Source organism: Hemitrygon akajei, chromosome 3, assembly GCF_048418815.1.
Source record: "Hemitrygon akajei chromosome 3, sHemAka1.3, whole genome shotgun sequence".
NCBI lineage: Eukaryota > Metazoa > Chordata > Chondrichthyes > Myliobatiformes > Dasyatidae > Hemitrygon > Hemitrygon akajei.
The window spans coordinates 4,487,897-4,507,720 of NC_133126.1; the positions used below are offsets into that span (position 1 = coordinate 4,487,897).

Sequence of the window (19,824 nt, forward strand, 5' to 3'; positions counted from 1 at the left end):
CTGTAAGGAGTTTGTATGTTCTCCCCATGGAATCTGTGGGTTTCCTCTGGGTGCACCAGTTTTCTCTCACAGATCAAAGATGTACCAGTTAGTGGGCTAATTAGTCATTATAAATTGTCCTGTGATTGAGCTAGGCTAAATCGGGTAATTTGTGAGTGGTGCAGCTCGAATGGGTGTTGTGTAATAACCCAGATCTTATTAGGGAGCTTAACATAAAGGAACCCTTAGGAGGCAGTGATCATAGTATGATTGAATTTATACTGCAAGTTGAAAGGGAGAAACATAACTCACATTTATCAGTATCACAATGGAATAAAGGAAATTGCAGAGGCATAGGGGAGGAGCTTGCTCAGGTGGACTGGAGGAGGATACTGGTGGTGATGAAGGCAGAGCAGAGATGGCTGAAGTTTCTGGGAATAGTTCACAAGGTGCAGGATAGATATGTTCCACAGAGCAAGAAGTTCTCATATGGCAGGGGTTGGCAACCGTGGCAACCATGGCAGATAAAGGAAGTTTGGGACTGCATAAAAGCCAAGGAAAGGACCTATAAGATAGCAAAAGTGAGTGGGAAGTTAGATGATTGGGAAGCTTTTGAAATCCAACACAAGGCAACTAAAAAAGTCAAAAGAAAGGAAAAGATGAAATATGAGGGCAGACTAATATAAAGCTTGATACCAGAAGTTTTTTTCAGTTATATAAAAAGTAAGAAGGAGATGAGAGTTGATGTTAGACCATGGGAAAATAATGCTGGTGAGGTAGTTATATGGGACAAAGAAGTGTCAGATCAGCTTAATGAGTACTTTGCATCTGTCTTCACTATGGAAGACACTAGCAGTGTGCCAGATGTCTGTGAGTGTCAGGGAGCAGCAGTGAGTGTCATTGCTATTACAAAGGAAAAAGTGCTAGGCAAAGTCAAAGGTTTTAAAGTGGATAAATCACCTGGGCCAGATGGACTACATCCCAGAGTCCTGAGAGAGATTGTTGAAGTGATAATGGATGCATTGGTCATGATCTTTGAAGAACCATTTGATTCTGGTATGGTCTCAGAGGACTGGAAGATTGCAAATGCCACTCCACTGTTTAAGAAGGGAGGAAGGCAAAAGAAAGGAAATTATAGGCTAGTTAGCCTAACCTAATTGGTTGGGAAAGTGTTGGAGTGTATTATTAAGGATGTGGTTTCAAAGTACTTGGAGACTAAAAATAAAATAAGCCAAAGTCAGCACAGTTTCTGTAAGGGGATAGCTTGCCTGCCAAATCTGTTAGAGTTCTTCAAGGAAGTAACAAGTAGGGTGGATAAAGGAGAGGCAGTGGATGTCATTTACTTGGATTTTCTGAAGGCACTTGATTAGGTGCCACATAAGAGGATGCTTAACAAGATAAAATCCTATGACATTACAAGAAAGTTACTGACATGGATAGTGGAATGGCTGACAGGCAGGAGGCAGTGAGTGGGAATAAAAGGAGCCTTTTCTGGTTGGCTGCCAGTGACAAGAGGTGTTCCTCAGTGGTCAGTATTGGGACCGCTACTTTTCACATTGTTTGTCAATGATTTAGATAATGGAATTGATGGCTTTGTGCAAAGTTTGGAGATGATACGAAGATGGGTGGAAGTATAGATAGTACTGAGGAAGCAATGTGATTGCAGCAGGACCTAGGCAAATTGGAAGAATTGGCAAAAAGTAGTCTTTGGAGTACTGCAAGTCTGTGTCTTTGCTTTTGCCTGGCTCACACTTGAGGGCTTGGTGGCGGGTGCCGATGCTTTTTTTTGTCACGGGGGGGGTGGATTGTTGCTTGCTGCCACTCACATGCGGGAAGGAAGGAAGCTGGGGGGCTTTCTAACATTTAACTGTCGTTCATTCTTTGGGGGCACTCCTCTGTTTTCATGGATGGTTGTGAAGAAAAAGCATTTCAGGATGTATATTGTATACATTTCTCTGACATTAAATGTAGCTTTGAAACCTTTGAAAATGTGGCAGATGGAATACAGTGTTGGGAATGTATGATAATACATTTTGGTTAAAGGAACAATAGTGCGGATAATTATCTAAATGGGGAGAATATTCAAACATCAGAGGTGCAGAGGGGCTTAGGAGTCCTTGAGCAAGACTCCCAGAAGGTTGATTTACTGGTTGAGTCCGTGGTAAAGAAGGCAAATGCAATGCTGGCACTTATTTCAAGTGGAATAGAATATAAAAGCAAGGAGATAATTCTGAGCCTTTATAAGCCACCAGTCAGGCTACACTTGGAGTATTGTCAACAGTTTTGGGCCCCATATCTCAGAAAGGATGTGCTGTCGTTGGAGAAAATCCAGAGGAGGTTCACGAGGATGATTCTGGGAATGACCGGGTTAACATATGAGGAACGTTTTGAAACATTAGGCCTGTACTCACTGGAATTTAGAAGAATGCAGGGGGATCTCATTGAAACCTACTGAATGTTGGAAGGACTAGATAGGGTGGATGTGGAGAGGATAGAAATACAGTTGTATTGCTGTGAGTAATGCTTCAAGGTCTGGCTATGATCATTACTGAAAACAAACTGGCGCCAACAGAAACCCACTTGGAGTATGTGAGGTCACATCTCAGAACTGTCTGTGGTGTGTAGAGACCTATGTATTGCCTGCGATCCTTTCCAGTGCCTTGTGGAATTTTATATGTGGCATTATGTCAGTACTCAAAAATCAAGACAAGTCTCAGTGTCAGTCTTGGATTGAGATATGAATCCACAAGTTTGCATGAAAGTTCTATAAACTGAGCTGCAGCCTGCACTATTTCAGAATTAGAATCAGAATCAGGTTTATTATCACCAGCATGTAACATGAAATTTGTTAACTTAGCAGCAGCAGTTCAATGCAATATATGACATTATAAAAAGAAGAAAAAGTAAGTAAATCAATTACTTTAAGTATATATGTATTTTGAATAGACTAAAATATTGCAAAATCAAAAAAGTGAGGCAGTGGTCAATACAATATCCAGTTAGGGTCATATGGCAGAGGGGAAGAAGCTGTTCCTGAATCGCTGTGTGCGTGCTTTCGATCTTCTGTACCTCTTTTCTGATGGTAGCAAGGAGGGGAAAGCATGCCCTGGGTGATGGGTGTCCTTAATACTGGATGTCACCTTTCTGAGGCACCACTCCTTGAAGATTTATTTTACATGTACCAAATATCATGCCTCAATGTATTCACTTCTTGGAAAATATTATAGAAACAAAGCTACTGGAGGAGCATGATAACTTGTATACCAAACTCTCAATTTCCTTGGTTAGGCAAGCATGTTACTTGCCACTTTGCTCTTAGCTTATAATGGATGCTAAGTCTATTACCATTGTATATTCACCATTGTTCTTATCACACCATGGGTAAGGACACTTTACCTCATGTTCTTGATATTTATTGCTTATTTATCTGTGCTCATTATTTCATCTGTGATTTTCTTTTTGTATATGCACTGTTTGGATGAAAGAAGACCATAAGACGTATAAACAGAATTTGGCCATTTGGCCATTCTCTACTGTTAAAAGAATACTTACTCTGAAATAAACAAGCCTTAAGTAGCAGACAAATTAACATCGGTGCATACATTTTAAGCTTATATTAGCATTTAGAATTGTATGTGTAGATATTTGGAGATGAAGTATTTGGCCATTGTAAATTGGCACTACAGTGTTTTCAGCAAATAGCCATTGTACATTTAAGTCTAAATAGCAGGGGAAAAATTACCTTTTGTGACCTCTGGATTTTCAACAATTATGGCTAATAAAGTATGTCTCAAATGTAGAGGCTCAACAAACAGCATATTGATAGCAAACACCAAAGGACAATTTATCATATTGTATTAATGGGGTGAAACATTAGCTTGGATACCTAGGTGAACTCTCCTATTGTTTCTTGAAATTGTGTTTTAGACTCCTTTCTTGCATCTGAGATTATAACTGATATCTGGAACGCATACTTGCTGAGATCTATAAGAAGTGATTGTGACCCTGATGGTCCTCTCAGCAGATCTTGCTTTCCTATCAGGAGGGCATATCTCACTCCTGTATGCCCTCTCATCACCACCTGAGATTCTACCAGCAATGGTTGTATTGTCAGCAAATTTATAGATGGTATTTGAGCTATGCCGAGCCAAATAGTCATGTGTATGTAGAGAGTAGAGCAGTGGGCTAAGCACACACCCTGAGGTGTGCCAGTATTGATCATCAGTGAGGAGGACTGATGAGGATATGTTGTCGCCAATCCACACAGATTGTGGTGTTCTGGTTAGCAAGTTGTGGATCCAATTGCAGACGGAGGTACAGAGGCCCAGGCTCTGCAACTTCTCAATCAGGATTGTAGGAATGACGGTATTAAATGCTGAGCTATAGTCAATGAACAACATGCTGACATAGGTGTTTGTGTTGTCCAGGTGGTCTAAAGCCGTGTGGAGAGCCATTGAGATTGCATCTGCTCTTGACGTATTGTGGCAATAGGCAAATTGCAATGGGTCCAGGTCCTTACTAGGCAGGAGTTCAGTCTAGTCATGACCAACCTCTCAAAGCATTTCATCACTGTAGATGTGAGTGCTACCAGGCTATTATCGTTAAGGCAGCTCACATTATTTTTTCTTAGGAACTAGTATAATTGTTGCCTTTATGAAGCAAGTGGGAACTTACGCCCGTAGCAGTGAGAGGTTGAAAAAGTCCTTGAATACTCCCGCTAGTTGGTTTGCGCAGGTTTTCAGAGCCTTACCAGATACTCCATTGGGACATTCCGCCTTGTGAGGGTTCACTCTTTTTAAAGACAGCCTAACATCAGCCACTGAGACAGAGATCACAGGGTCATCAGGTGCAGTAGGGATCATCACAGTGATAGTTCTGTTCTCCCTTTCAAAGAGGGCATGGAAGGGGTTGAGTTTATCTGGTAGTGAAGCATCACTGCCATTCATGCTATTGGATTTCGCTTTGTAGAAAGTAATGTCTTGCAAACCCTGCCAGAGTTGCCGTGCATCTGATGTCTCCTCTAACCTCATTTGAAATTGTCTCTTTGCCCTTGAAATAGCCCTCTGCAAATCATAGCAACACATACAAAATGCTGCTGCATTCCACCAGCATTTTGTGTGTGTTGCTTGAATTTCCAGCATCTGCAGATTTCCTCGTGTTTGCCTCTACAAATCATAGCTGGTTTTCTGGTACAGGCCTGGGTCGCCAGACTTGAATGCCATGGATCTAGCCTTCAGCAGATGACGTACCTCCTGGTTCATCCTTGGCTTTTGGTTTGGTAATGTACAGTAAGTCTTTGTAGGCACCCCACTCATCCACACAGGTTTTAATGAAGTCAGTAACGACTGCAACATATTCATCCAGGTTCAAAGATGAATCCCTGAATACAGTCCAGTCCACCGATTCAAAGCAGCCCTGTAAACACTCCTGTACTTCCCTTGTCCAAACCTTCTTGGTCCTCACTACTGATGCTTCAGTCTCTGCCTATACTCAGGGAGTATAGCCAGGTGATCAGACTTCCCGAAGTGAGGGCGTGGAATAGCACGGTAGGCATTCTTGATGGTGGTGTAGCAATGGTTCAATGTGTTGTTTTCTCTGGTATTGCAAGTGATCTGTTGATGGGGTCCACAAGTTAGTTGTGTACAGCTGAATGACAATGAAGTTCCACTTGAATTTGCTAGAAAAAATAAAAGATAATTTGTACCTCTGCTCACTAGACACATTTTCCATTTTATCAGTTTGTTTTGCATATGAACTGTTTTTTTAATGGAATGTTACTTCCCGTGACTTGATGAAGTTCTCGTCATCATTCTCTATTGCCCAGTCATACCTCCATCCACAGTGATGAAGTTTTTGAGAGGTTGGGATTGGAGAATATCAGCTTCTGTCTGAACAGTGACTTGGAGCCACTCCTATTCACCTACTGAAGCAACAGGGCTACAGTGGATGCCATCTCATTGGCTCATTATGCAACCCTGAAACATCTGGACAGCTAAGATGCAGATATCAGTATGCTTTTTCTCGATTACACTTTGACACTTAACACCATCATCACCTCAAAACTAATCAATGAACTCCAAGCCCTGGGTCTCAATATACCTTTGTGCAATTGGATCCTGGATTTCCTCACTTCAGATTGGCAAAAACATCTCCTCCACAATCTCCATCGGCACAGGAGCACCACAGGGATGTGTACTTAGCACCCTGCTCTACTTGCTTTACACCTATGGCTGTGTGGCTAAGTACAGCTCCAATACCATATACAAGTTTGCTGATGACACCACTGTAATGGTGTGATAAATCAGCATACAGGAGGGACTTTGAAAACTTAGCTGAGTGGTGTAATAACAACAACCTCTCATTCAATGTCAACAAGACTAAGGAAATGATTGTAGACTTCAGGAGAGGTAAATTAGAGGTCCATAGGAGACTCAATTTTGCAGTGCATGGAGTGAGACACATTTTATAGCGGCTCCACTTTTCTTTATATTCTACATCCCACTGTCAGATTCCTTTTAAGTTTGATGATTTATTACTTTTGTTGAAAGACTTACAATTTAACTGTGATGGCCGGAAGTCGATCTGGTATTGAACTGAGAAGCGGCAAGACTTTTCCTGAAATGGAGCAAACTGAACAAATAAAGAAATCGGAGGAACCTGTTACTTTAGCAGGAATATTCTCTTCAATACAAGATATGAAGTTTGAATTTGGATCGCTCAATACTAAGATTGATAAGCTGACAGATACCAAAGGGAAGCTTGAAAAATCTATCTTTAATGTCCAAGAATCTCTGAAGAATCTGGACTCTCAAATTCAGACGCTTAAGCAGACTACACACCAAATTGAGAATGAACACGAACAATTCAGGCAAACTATTAAAGATCAAGAACTGAAGATGTCTTCGATGGAAAAGACATCAAAATTACCTCGGAACTATCTAAAATGAAGAAAAAAATGATTGATTTAGACTGTAGAGCACATCGGAGGAATTTGTGTATATTAGGATTGCCTGAAAATACTGAAGCTGGTGACCTGCTAAAGTTCTTCTCAGATATGTTGTACTCACTTTTTAGTGAGACCCTGGAAGCGAGCCCTTTACTCAATATAGCCCATAGAGTTCCAAGATTTCAGCGTTCATCTGAATTACACCCTCGGCCAATCGTACTTTGTTTGCATTATTATACAAACAAAGAAGCCATACTTCGAGAGGCCAGAAGAAAGTGAAAGATAATCTTCAAATCAACAGAAATTCATATAGTCGAAGATTTTCCTCCTGAGATTTTTGCCGTAAGAAGGAAATACCGGGAAGTCATTAGCGAAATATATAAGAGAAATTTACATCCATCTCTTCAGTACCCAAGTGGCTGATAATCTTCCCTGCTAATTCTCAGCCACAGAAGATCTACTCCCCTCAAGAAGGATGGGAGTACATTAAAAATCTTAAAGTTAAGCTGATTGTTGAATAGGTAATTCTGATGTATGAGATGTTTATAGATGTCTTGAGCAAAGTCATCTATGCTTTTTTAATCTCCGTATGGGATTTGGCTGATTAAATTTTTTTATTCATTATTAGTATATACTCATAATTGCTTTGTAAGGAATCTTTATAGTATCATACTATAGAGGTCTGTATAGGTCCTGGCTTGAATTTTTTTTTATAATTTCACTTGTTCCAACATTAATATAGTTTTAGGCTTTATATATATATAAATATATATATATATATATATTCATTTATTGTTTTTGTATGACATAAGTTTTTTTGAAAGAAAGAACTTCAATTGTAATATTATTTGCTTGGATTTACATTTTTTTGAATATGTGATTAATACAATTTAGATGAATTTAAGATGGCTGTCGCCAGTTATGTTTTTATTACTGTTAGACATAACATTACAGTGTTTGAAATTTGTTTGTCTCTTTTAATATGGCTAAATTGGATGGGATTAATATTTCAATTTTAATATAAATAGCTGCAAAATGGAGGATAGGGTCAAGGGTCATTAGTTTAGCATGCAACCAGCCTATTGGTTGGTGTTTTTCTGGCTTTGTTATTAGAAATAACATTTAGAATAACTATTAGAATAGGTTTTCTTTCTCGACTGGGCGGTTCTTTAGATGGACATTTTCTCTCAAATACTTCATCCCTTCTAGTCATATCCGTACCTTTTGGATTAATCTGCCTTTGTGCAATAGTTTTCTTTATAAAATATTAAATTAAATCTTAAACATGGATGTTAATAAAATTAATATAATCTCTTGGAATCTGAATGGCGTGAATCATCCTATTAAGCGTAAAACAATTTTTAAGAAATTAAAAACACTTAATGCAGATATTATTTTTGCGTAAGAAAATCAATTACGGAGACAGGATAAGGACCACTTTTTCAAATTTTGGAAAGGTCCTTTATTTCATTCTTTATCGACTAATAAAGTTAAGGGGTATCAATTTTTGTTAACTCTAAAGTCCCCTTTGTACACTTTAATACTATTACTGATTCAATTGGAAGATATTTAATTGTTACTGGTTTATTATGCGATTAAAAGGTAGCTTTGGTGTGTATACGCATCTAATGTAGATAGTCCTGAATTTTTTTAAGAAGCTTTTTCCTGAGCTACCGAATCTGAATGAATATAAGTTGATCATGGGTGGTGACTTTAATTGTTGTCTGAATCCGGTGATTGACAGGTCATCAACCAATCCGTCGCTACCTAATAAAGCGGCAGCTTGTATTAATTCTTTTCTACTAGAATATGGCCTGGTCAATATCTGGAGATATAAACACCCTAACGACAAAAATTTTTCTTTTTTTTCACACATTCATCATAAATACTCTAGAATTGATTACTTTTTTCTAGATACACGCTTACTACACTCCGTTGTTGAGTGTGCGTATGATGTCATTGCGTTGTCAGATCACGTGCCTTTGAAATTAACCCTGAAGCTCTCTGATAGCTTTTTGAAAGTGTCACAGTGAAGATTGAATCCCATATTGTTACAGGATCCAGCTTTTGTTAGTTTTATTAAGGAGCAAATTTCTATATTTTTTGAATTTAATACAACTGAAGGAATGTCAAACTTATTTATATGGGACACGATGAGATCTTTTCTTAGGGGACAGATAATTTCACACTCAGCAGCTTTAAGAAAGAAAACTAAAGCAGAACTGTCAGAGCTTACTAATAAAATTAGAGAGATAGATAAAGCGTATTCAGTAAAACCTACTGAAGATCTATATAAGGAAAGGGTTGAACTTCAAACACAATATGATTTGCTTCTGACCTTTCCCATTGAACAGCAAATTTTTAAATCTAAAAGTCTATTTTATATACATGGAGATAAGTCAGTTAAACTTTTGGGTGGTCAGTTAAAGGCAGGCATGGTTAGAAGACAGATTTTGAAAATACATAGACCAGATAGAACTGAAACCCTAGATCCTTATGAAATTAATAAGATATTTATGGTTTTTTACTCTAATCTTTATAAATCTGAATTCTCTGACAATACTTTTATTATGAATAGATTTTTGCAAAAATTAAATATACCTAAAATTTCGACTCAAGGTATTGATATATTAGATGCAGCTATTAAACAAGAGGAATAGCCAAAGCTATATCCTCTATGCAATTAGGGAAAGCTCCGGGACCAGATGGTTATACGGTGGAATTTTACAAGACTCTCCATTAAATGCTTATACCACATCTTTATCAAACTTTTACTGATTCTATATCCTCTGGGAATCTTCCAAAAACTTTTTATGAGGCATTAATTTCATTGATTCCTAAAAAAGGAAAAGATTTATCAGAATGTGCATCCTATTGACCTAGCTCCTTACTGAATGTAGATTTTTAAATTCTCTCTAAGATTTTAGCAAATAGACTTGAGAATATTTTGCCTACTGTTATCTCAAATGATCAAACTGGATTTATTAAAAATAGGTACTCACATTTTAATATTCAAAGACTGTTAAATATCATTTATTCCCCATCAGTTAAAGAATCTGAATGTATTGTGTCTCTGGATGCAGAGAAAGCTTTTGATAGGGTGGAGTGGCCTTATTTGTTTCAGGTTTTGAAAGGATTAATTTCGGTCTGGGATTTATTTCCTGGATTAAACTGATTTATCAAGCCCCAGTGGCTGCGATTATAATTAATAAAAGTCTCCTTATTTTAGACTATATAGAGGAACCCGTCAGGGTTGTCCTTTCAGTCCTTTATTATTTAATTTGGTTTTAGAACCACTTGCTATTGCTCTTAGGGATTCTAATTCTGTTCAGGGTATTTAGAGAGGGGATAAATTACATAAAGTTTCATTATATGCGGATGATTTATTAGTTTACATTTCAGACACTAGGAGATCTATTCCTTTTATGTTATCTATATTTACTGAATTTAGCATTTTCTCTGGATATAAATTAAACTTACATAAAAGTGAATTATTTCCTATTAATAACTATTCTGATTATTATGATCCAATACCTTTTAATATTGCTAAAAACTATTTTACTTACCTTGGTATTAAAATTACTATAAATTTTAAAGATCTATGTAAATATAATTTTTCCCCTCTAATTGAATATACTCAACAAACGCTTTCTAAATGGTCGCCTATGTTGATGTCATTAATTGGTTGAATAAATGCTATAAAAATGGTTATTTTACTGAAATTTTATATACATTTAAAGCAGTTCCATCTTTTGTTCTGAAATTTTTTTTTGATAGAATAGATTCCATGATCCTGTCTTACATTTGGAATAATAAAAGCTCCAGAGTGAATAAATTTTTATTGCAAAAATCAAAAAAAGATGGAGGACTGGTGCTACTAAACTTTAAATTTTATTATTGGGCAATTAATATTCATTATATCACCTTCTGGATTCATGGTATAGATAACCAGGTTACATTTCATGGTTACATTTGGAGGAGAATGCAGCAAAGGGGTTTTCTTTAGCTTCTTTATTGGGAGCTCCTCTTCCTTTTTTGTTTTCCAGGATAGGTAGACAAGGTCTTAGTCCTATTGTTAAACATACTTTAAAAATTTGGTTTCTGTTTCGTAGATTTTTTGAATTAAATAACTTTGTACTCTCCAGTAATATCCATTTTAATTTTTTCTTTAAACCATCAACTCTGGATAAGGCTTTTTTATATGGAAAACTAAGGGAATAAAAACTTTTTTAGATTTGTTTTCAGAGGATTCTTTAATGTCTTTTTCGCCGTTAGTGGATAAATATGATATATCTAGTGCACATTTTTTTAGGTACTTACAAGTTAGGAATTTTTTACATTATTTTTTACCAAATTATCCAATGGCTCATTCACCAAATTTGATTTACGCTATTTTTCAGCTTAAACCACTTCAAAAATGATTAACAGCTATTATATATAAACAGTTAATGAATGCATGTATGATGCCTAATGATAAGGTTAAACGTACTTGGGAAATAGAACTTCAACATTCATTTTCAGATGATCAATGGAATAAAATTTATTATCTAGTTAATAATTCATCTATCCGTGCTCGTCACTCCCTAATTCAGTTTAAGATAGTACACAGGGCCCATATGTCAAAAGATAAACTAGCGCATATTTTTTCAAATATAAGCCCTACCTGTGACAGATGCAATGTTGAGGTGGCTACTCTAACTCATATGTTTTGGTCCTGCGTAAAGTTAAATAATTTTTGGAGGGATGTGTTTAGAATATTATCAAAAGTTATAGGTGTGGATGTACAACCCAATTCACTTACGGCAATCTTTGGGATTATTCCAGAGGAAGCTCCTGCTCAACATGTGATAGCTTTTTCAACTTTACTGGCTAGGAGAGCTATCTGGTTATACTGGAAAGATTCTAATCCACCTACTGTTTTTAACTGGCTCTCCTCCATTATGTCCTGTTTAAGTTTGGAGAAAATTAGAAGCCAGATGTTTGACACATCTTTTAACTTTGAGCAAGTCTGGTGACCTTCTATTCAATATTTTCATATGATTTAAACAAATTTTTAAGGAAACATTTTTTTTCCTTTTTGTTCCTCCTTATCCATGAAGGTTCAGAGATGACTAGAAGGATGTTTTCTTCTTTTTTTAAAATTTTTTTATCCTCAAATGGACTGCCCAATCTTTCTTTTTTTTTGTTTTAGGTTAGTTTAGCGGGTTTTTTCTCCTTACTATAAAAATTTCCAGTCTTTTTTTTTCTCTATGATTTGTCAAGAGAAGTTGTAGTTTTTTGTTCATATACAATAGCTCAACATCATATTTATTTGATTTTGACAGTATATATTCTTTTGTTGTTTCTGTGTTTTTTTGTATTATGTGTTTGCTACAACTTCTCCTCTGATCTGTATCTTTTCTTTTGTTGGAAAATCAATAAAAAAAAGATTGAAAATGAAGAATTAGAGGTCCATGAGCCAGTAATCGCCAGAGAATCAGAGGTGGAGAGGGTAAATAACTTTAAATTCCTGGGTGTCACTATCGCAGAGGATCTGTCCTGGACCTGTCATATAACTATTACTGCGAAGAAAGCAGGACAATGCCTCTACTTCCTCATGAGTCTGCAGAGATTAGGCATGTAATTGAAAACCTTAGCAAACTTCTATAGATGTGTGGTGTAAAGTTACTGTTCTATAGATTTGCTAAGTATGTCCACAGAACATGAATCTCGGTGTTGTATGTGGTGACATGTGAGCACTTTGATTATAAATTTTGCTTTGAACTTTGAACTTCATGGTTTTGGGCATCTCACTTTAGAATATGACATTTCTGTCTGGCGTATTCTCAATCTGTAACTTTGAAGTGAAATTGGGAATGAATGGAAACTCTTCTGCTGTTTTCTACATGTAGGTGGTTGGCATTGGCACTACTGGAGAAATAGGAGAAGGTTCACTTTATCATGTTTATCCCTTCTGCTACCTTGTAGTCTATTTTCACAAGTTGATTGTTTTACAGCTGCAGCTTCCTTCTGCTTTGCATTTAAGAAGAAAGAACCAGATAATTTAGACTTAAAGAAGTCATTTGATACAAGATACAACAGCACCTCTTTCACCTGAGATGGTTGAAGAAGTTTGGTGTGGGCGCTCAAATACCAAGAACTTTCTACAGGAACACAATTGAGAGCATCCTGACTGACTGCATCACTGCCTGGTATGGGAACTGTCCTTCCCTCAATTGCAGGATTCTGTAGAGAGTGGTGTGGACAGCCCAGTGCATCTGTAGCTGTGAACCTCTCACTATTCAGAACATTTACAAATCCAGGTGTGTAGAAAGGGCCCGAAGGATCATTGGAGACCTGAGTCACCCCAACCACAAACTGTTCCAGCTGATACCATCTGGGAAACGGCACCACAGCACAAAAGCCAGGACCAACAGGCTCCAGGACAGCTTCTTCCACCAGGCCATCAGACTGCTTAACTCATGCTGACACAACTGTATTTCTATGTTATATTGACTATCCTGTTGTACATACTAATAATTATAAATTACCATAAATTGCACATTGCACATTTAGATGGAGACATAACGTAAAGATTTTTTACTCCTGATGTATAGGAAAGCTAGAAGTAGTTAAATTCAATTCAATTCCACAGATTCACCACCCTCTGGCTTAAGAAATTCTTCCACATCTCTATTCTGAGGCTGTGTCCTCTGTTGCTAGTTCCTCCACGATAGGAATCATCTTCTCCTCATCCATTCTATCTAGGCCTTTTAAGGCCTATCTAAACAGAAGGTAAAAGTGTTAATTGTATGTCTTGTATTGCTCATGATGTAAGGGTACTTGATTTTATTACAATTACTACACTTCATTCATTTTCCTGCTTTGTTAAAAGGAATTGTATATAAGAATTATTAAGGAAATAAATGCCAGGGCTGCTATAGCCAAGCTGACTAGCTGTTAATGGTGTTGCTATGAGACACCTGGGACCAAATGCTGGTTTGAACAAATGTGTAAACAACATTTCTGACAAAAAGAGACGTGTCCTTTGTTTTGCTTTTCTCCTTCTGTCCTTGGATTCAAATTGTACAGTTATTTCAGTCTAAATCCATGAGCCTCAGTCACTACAGCTACATTAACGACTGTTTTTAATGTTTATAATTTTTTTAACCTGTTATTCAAGTTTGAGTTCAAGTTTAATTTAACCATTTTTAATTAATTAAAATAATTAAGCATTTAACCATATATGGACATCCATAAGTACAGCCAAACAAAACAGTGTTACTCCGGGGGCCAAGGTGCAAAACAGCTTTACACAGTATGAAACATATACAGCACGTATAATTATGTTAAAAGTAAACATACAGTCACAAAAAATAATAACATGGGCCAAGTCCCTGAACATCATGTTCTGTAAATTAATGGGGCATGGGATGTTTGACGGCAAGAACAAGCCCAAGGCAGTCCAATCATCACGCACTAGTGCAGCCGGAGACAAGTACAAACCAGCTTGTCTTCCACTGATCAAGCAATGAAGAGCATCACTGATGGGACGAACGAGCTCCCATCCCAGCTCAAATGCCTGCCTCGCCTCTGGCTTCACCTGCCCTGGGCGGCTGCAACAGGGCCTGATCTGTGCTACAGTAGTTTGAATGCTCCTACTACTTGCCAAATTAGAATATTGCTATGAAGTTATTTTGCTGCTAAGCCAACAGGAGCATTGAAGTTTATTGTTTGAACATAGTACAAAATGAACACACAGCATTCTAGTCAGAATACCCTCTTGACCTTGTTCCATTTGTCTCAGTCTAAATGCTGCACATCATCTTATTCATGAATAACTGCATTACCATTGATTAATGTTTTTGTTGTGCAGAGTTTCTGTGATTATAGAATTACTTTTGTACATCAACCAAGTCAATAGCGATTAAAACACTTTACATTTGACAATGTGAGATGACTCTTACATAGATTCGGACGCTACGTGCAGAAGTTCCATGTTCTCAGGGACGGCAAGTATGCTGTTATGCATAATTTGAGACACAGAAAGTCCTGATTGAAAATAACCCCTTCTATTGTTGACATGTACAGTGTAAATAAAGCAGATTATTATCACAAGCTCCTGACTCTCTTTGATTGACAGGTAAATAATAACTTGCATTCTTATGGCAGATTTTAACAGAGGAGCATTATCAATCAGATTGTGTCAACAAATCCCCTAAGGAGATGTGTGTGTGAACATTACTCCAGTTTCTATTTCTTGTGTAGTTTCTTTGGCCGCTCATTCCTGCTGTGCCCAGTTAATGCCCGTGTATGTTGAGGGAAATTAGTAAAAGCAAAAGCAGAACACTTCTCCATTGTATCTCCTGATTGATGAATAAATCATAACAATTGGTCATGTGGTATCCGCATAGAAGTCTGTTGCTTTATTTCAAAAACTAAGGATTCATCTGTTAACAATCAATTATCATTTTGCATGGTTATAATTTGATTTTAATGCTAAATCACATTCTTTTGGGAAATGAAGCTGTGCAAGTGATTGAAGTGTCAGTGACAGAGCAATTTTGGACTAGTGACCATAATTCATAGTTTTAAAATAGTAATGAAGAAAAGAGAGGACTAGTCCACCAGATCAAGTTTTAAGTTTAATTGTCATTCAGTCATACACATGAATACAGCCAAACAAGACATTGTTCCTGAGGGGCCAAGGTGCAAAACACAGTTCCAACAGTCACACACAGTACAAGGTGGCTGTAAAACCTATAGCCATAAAAATAATAAATAGTATAGCCCGAGTCCCTGATGTCATGGCCTGTAGATTAATAGTGCATGGGATGGTTGTCCTGGAGCCACGTTTCTGCAAGAACAAGCATGTACAGCAGTTCTTCATTACGCGTTGTGTAGCTGTAGATGATCATAATCCAACTTGTCTTGCTCTGAGCGAACAATGGAGAGCAGTACCAAATGGAGGGGCCAACCTTCAACCCAGTTACACTGCACTGCCTCTGATGTCTCCTCCCCTGTGTGGGGGCTGCCACAGATAACCTTGCAGCATGAGGGCCTGGTGCACTCTAGAACTGAGGACAGGCAGCTCCCCCGCCATCGGCCCCACTAACGAGCCAGTGGACCTACAGTATTCTACATTACCACATATTGAAGTTCTAAATTGGGGAAAGGCTGATATTGATAGTATTAGACAGGAACTTGCAAAAGTTCATTGGGAGACACTAACAGGAGGTAAAAAGGCAAGTTAGAAGCTTTTAAAAGTGAGATAGGGAAAGTACAAGGTTAACATGTTTGTGTTAGAGTTAAAAGCAAGGTTGGCAGAATTAGGGAGCCCTTGCTGATTATAGATATTGAGGTTCTGATCAGGAAAAGAAAGGAGCCATATGTCAAGTGGATCCTGCTGAGAAGAAGTAAATCCCTTGAGGAAGGGAATTTACTATAAGGGAGTGCAGGTAAGAAGTATTAAGGGAAGTAAGGGGTCATGAGATATCCTTGACAAATAAGTTAAAGGAGAATGTTAAGAATGTCTAATGATATATTTAAGAGCAAAATAATAACTAGTGAGAAAATAGGTCCCCTTAAAGATCAGCCATTATTTATGTGAGAGGCTACAGTAGATGTGTAGAGTTTTAAATTAATACTTCTCATTTTTACTTAGGATGGAAAAGATCATGGTAGCTAGATGATTGAGATAAAATGCAATAAAGGTTAACCAGAGTGATTCCTGCGATGAGCGAATTATTCAGATTGGAAGAAATTAAACAGACAGGGCCTGTGAATGAGAGGGTATGGCAGGGTAGATGCAGGAGTGATCTTGTACCCCACCCCCTGCAAATTGCTGTGTCTAGAACAAGTAGTTAGAATGCAGAGGTGCTCTTTCAAGAGCGAACTGAGAGGAAAGTTCATCACTCAGAGCATAGGGCATCTTTGGAATGATCTAGTCACAATGACTGGGGTAAATTCAAGACTGTGATTAATAGATTTTTGCATATTAGGGTTACTGTTCCCACAACCTTTAGACTCACTTTCAAGGATTCTTCATCTCATTTTCTCAATATTTATTGCTTTTTTATTATTATTATCGTTATTTTTATTATTCTCTTTTGTATATGCAGTTTGTTGTCTTTTGCATATTGGTTGTTTATCTGTCTTGTTGGGTGCAATCTTTCATTGATTCTATTGTTTCCTGGATTTACTGAGTATGCCCACAGGAAAATGAATTTCAGGGTTTTATACGGTGACAGGTATGTACTTTGATAATTAATTTACTTTGAACTTTGTGTATAGAAAAGTGATGTTGAAAAATATTTCCTCTCATTTTTTTATGATCTGCTGTCTATCTCATTCTGTTTGAAGGAGTAAGTTCAATTGTTTTTTTTTTGCAGTTCTGGTCAAGATGTTCAGCGAACCAGTGTGGTGGTTAATCTACCGAAGCTGATGCGACAGAATACTTCTGAGACTATTCGAAGAGTGGTGCCAAAAATTAGAGTAAGTTGCACCAGTAACAGAGTGCCAAGATTTGGACAGTTGAAAATATTGTATCAGAAATGGCATTGTACTAATTTCAATCACCTTGCAAGGCCATGGTAGCAGCATTTAAATGTCTGGTCTCACCACTATCATGTATCAGAAAAGATTACACTACATACTGTGGTATTAACATATTAAGTATTACAATTTCCAGAGGTTAAAGAATTCTGTGGGCTGACATATTTAATGACAGAATGGAAAAACATAAATTGCTTTTTGATACATTTGCCTTTGAAAAGTTCATCTACTTTATTCTCTGAATTGTTTTGTTTTTAGTGTCTGGACAAACCTCTCTCAGTCATCACCCCTCTACTCCTGCTGTGTTTTCAATATGAAAGATTTTCTTCACTTTACTCAGAGAATGTAGTGTTCCCTTGTACCTTGCAGTCACTATCGATGCTTGCGATATTAGTGAGGTGCTGTAATATAACCATTTGTTACTCAAAGTGTCCACTGCAGATGTGAAAGCTGTACGTAAAACAATTTGTTAAAAATCATAGCCAGTACTTGATATCATCCTGTGGCAATGATTAATTGCCCCATATTTATGAGAATTTCAGATATCAACTGTATATTTGGAATGCATCCTATTTTAAAGTATGTTTACTGTAATGGATCAGAATATTTGTCAGTCAAGCTGCCTTCAAAGTCTTCTCCTTTGTGAAATCAAAAGCATGTATTTTCTACAAATGTGACTGTTCAAATTGTTATAAGACCATAAGACATAAGAGCAGAATTAGGCCAGCCCATTGAGACTGTTCTGCAATTCCATCATGGCTGATTTATTATCCCTCTCAACCCCATCCTCGTACCTTCTCCCCAGTGACTTTGTTGTCCTGTCTAATTAGCCTCCACTTTAAATATACCCAATGACTTGGCTTCCACAGCCATTTGTGGCGATGAATTCTAAAGATGCACCACCCTTTGACTAAAGACATTCCTCCTCAATCTCTGTTTGAAATGGTTGTGGCCTCAAAATGTGACTGATCTTGTTGTTATAACTGATTTTTTGTTTATATAATCCACTATATTTGTTTAAAAAATCATCCATTAGGCATATCATTAACACTAGTTACATATATGCATGAGCAATTGCTTGGATTACATACTGCATCAAGTATTTATCAGGCATATTGCTAAGTGATTTAAATAATTCATTAATTCAGTTTACCAAACCAGTGCTTGCGCTTTGAAAGTGGTAATTAATTAATTAATCCCATTCCGTTACTCTTTCTCTATCTCTTCTCAACATTTTCTTTTTGATTAAATATCCAGATTCAAGCATATTACTGTTAATATCTAAAAGTTTCAGGATGGTTTCTTTCCTGTTGTATCAGTTTCATAAGAAGATAAGCTTTAAGTGCAAAGTACAGACAAGCGAATTCCTTTAATTCTAACCAAATATTTGAGGAAATTAATAATAATAACTTGACATTTTGAAATTGCATGAATCATGTGGTAATTTCCAAAAATAAAAACACCCTGCAAGTACTGTATATCTAAAATAAAAACAGAAAATGCTGGAAAAAAAGAGAAAATCTGCAGATGTTGGAAATCAAAGGAACACACACAAAGTGCTGGAACAACTCAGCAGGTCAAGCAGCATCTATAGAAATGCTGGAAAGGCTCAGCAGATAGGGCAAAACTGTGGAGAGAGAGAGAGATGGTTAATTTTGCATGTCCAGGAACTCTTCATCAAATGTAGGAAAGGGAGAGGGCAATTAGTTTTATTAGCAAAGGAAATTAAGAAAGGAGATGGATATGGTTATATGGTTATATTAAAGTAAAATTGGATAGGTATATGAACAGGAAAGGAATGGAGGGTTATGGGCTGAGTGCAGACTAGTGGGACTAGGTGAGAGCAAGCGTTCAGCACGGACTAGAAGGGCCGAGATGGTCTGTTTCTGTGCTGTAATTGTTATATGGTTATATGATATAACAAAATAAATATCTCCACTGAGATCAAAAGGCCAAGTGTGGCAGTAAATGTGTGGTATGGAAACGTCAAGGCCTTTGTATGGAAAAGCCAAAAAATAGTGGATACGTCCAGTCCATCATGGGTAAAGCCCTTCTCACCACTGAGCACATTATACAGACCATTGTCTCAGGAAAGCAGCATCCATCATCAAGGACTCTAACTATCCATGCCAAGCTCTCTTCTTGCTACTGCCATTAGGGAGATGGGGCAGGAGTCTCAGGACCACATGTTTAGGAACAGTTATTACCATTAAATTAAAGAGGAGGAGGTGCTTGCTGTCTTGAGGCAAATCAGAGTAGATAAATCCCCAGGACCTGACAGGGTATTCCCTCGGACCTTGAGGGAGACTAGTGTTGAAATTGCAGGGGCCCTGGAAAAAATATTTAAAATGTCGATATCCATGGGT

At 37.4% G+C, this 19,824-nt stretch overlaps 1 protein-coding gene across 2 annotated transcripts in view; it reads left to right on the plus strand.

The window, feature by feature from the left end:
• Positions 1 to 19,824, plus strand: part of LOC140724713 (serine/threonine-protein phosphatase 4 regulatory subunit 4-like) — a 268,941-nt gene that overhangs the window by 41,753 nt on the left and 207,364 nt on the right. For both annotated transcript variants that reach the window (XM_073039175.1, XM_073039176.1), the window contains exon 2: positions 17,296 to 17,398. In XM_073039175.1, coding sequence (XP_072895276.1) covers positions 17,348 to 17,398 — 51 coding nt within the window. In that variant the 5' untranslated portion in view covers positions 17,296 to 17,347. The remainder of the gene's footprint in view (positions 1 to 17,295; positions 17,399 to 19,824) is intronic.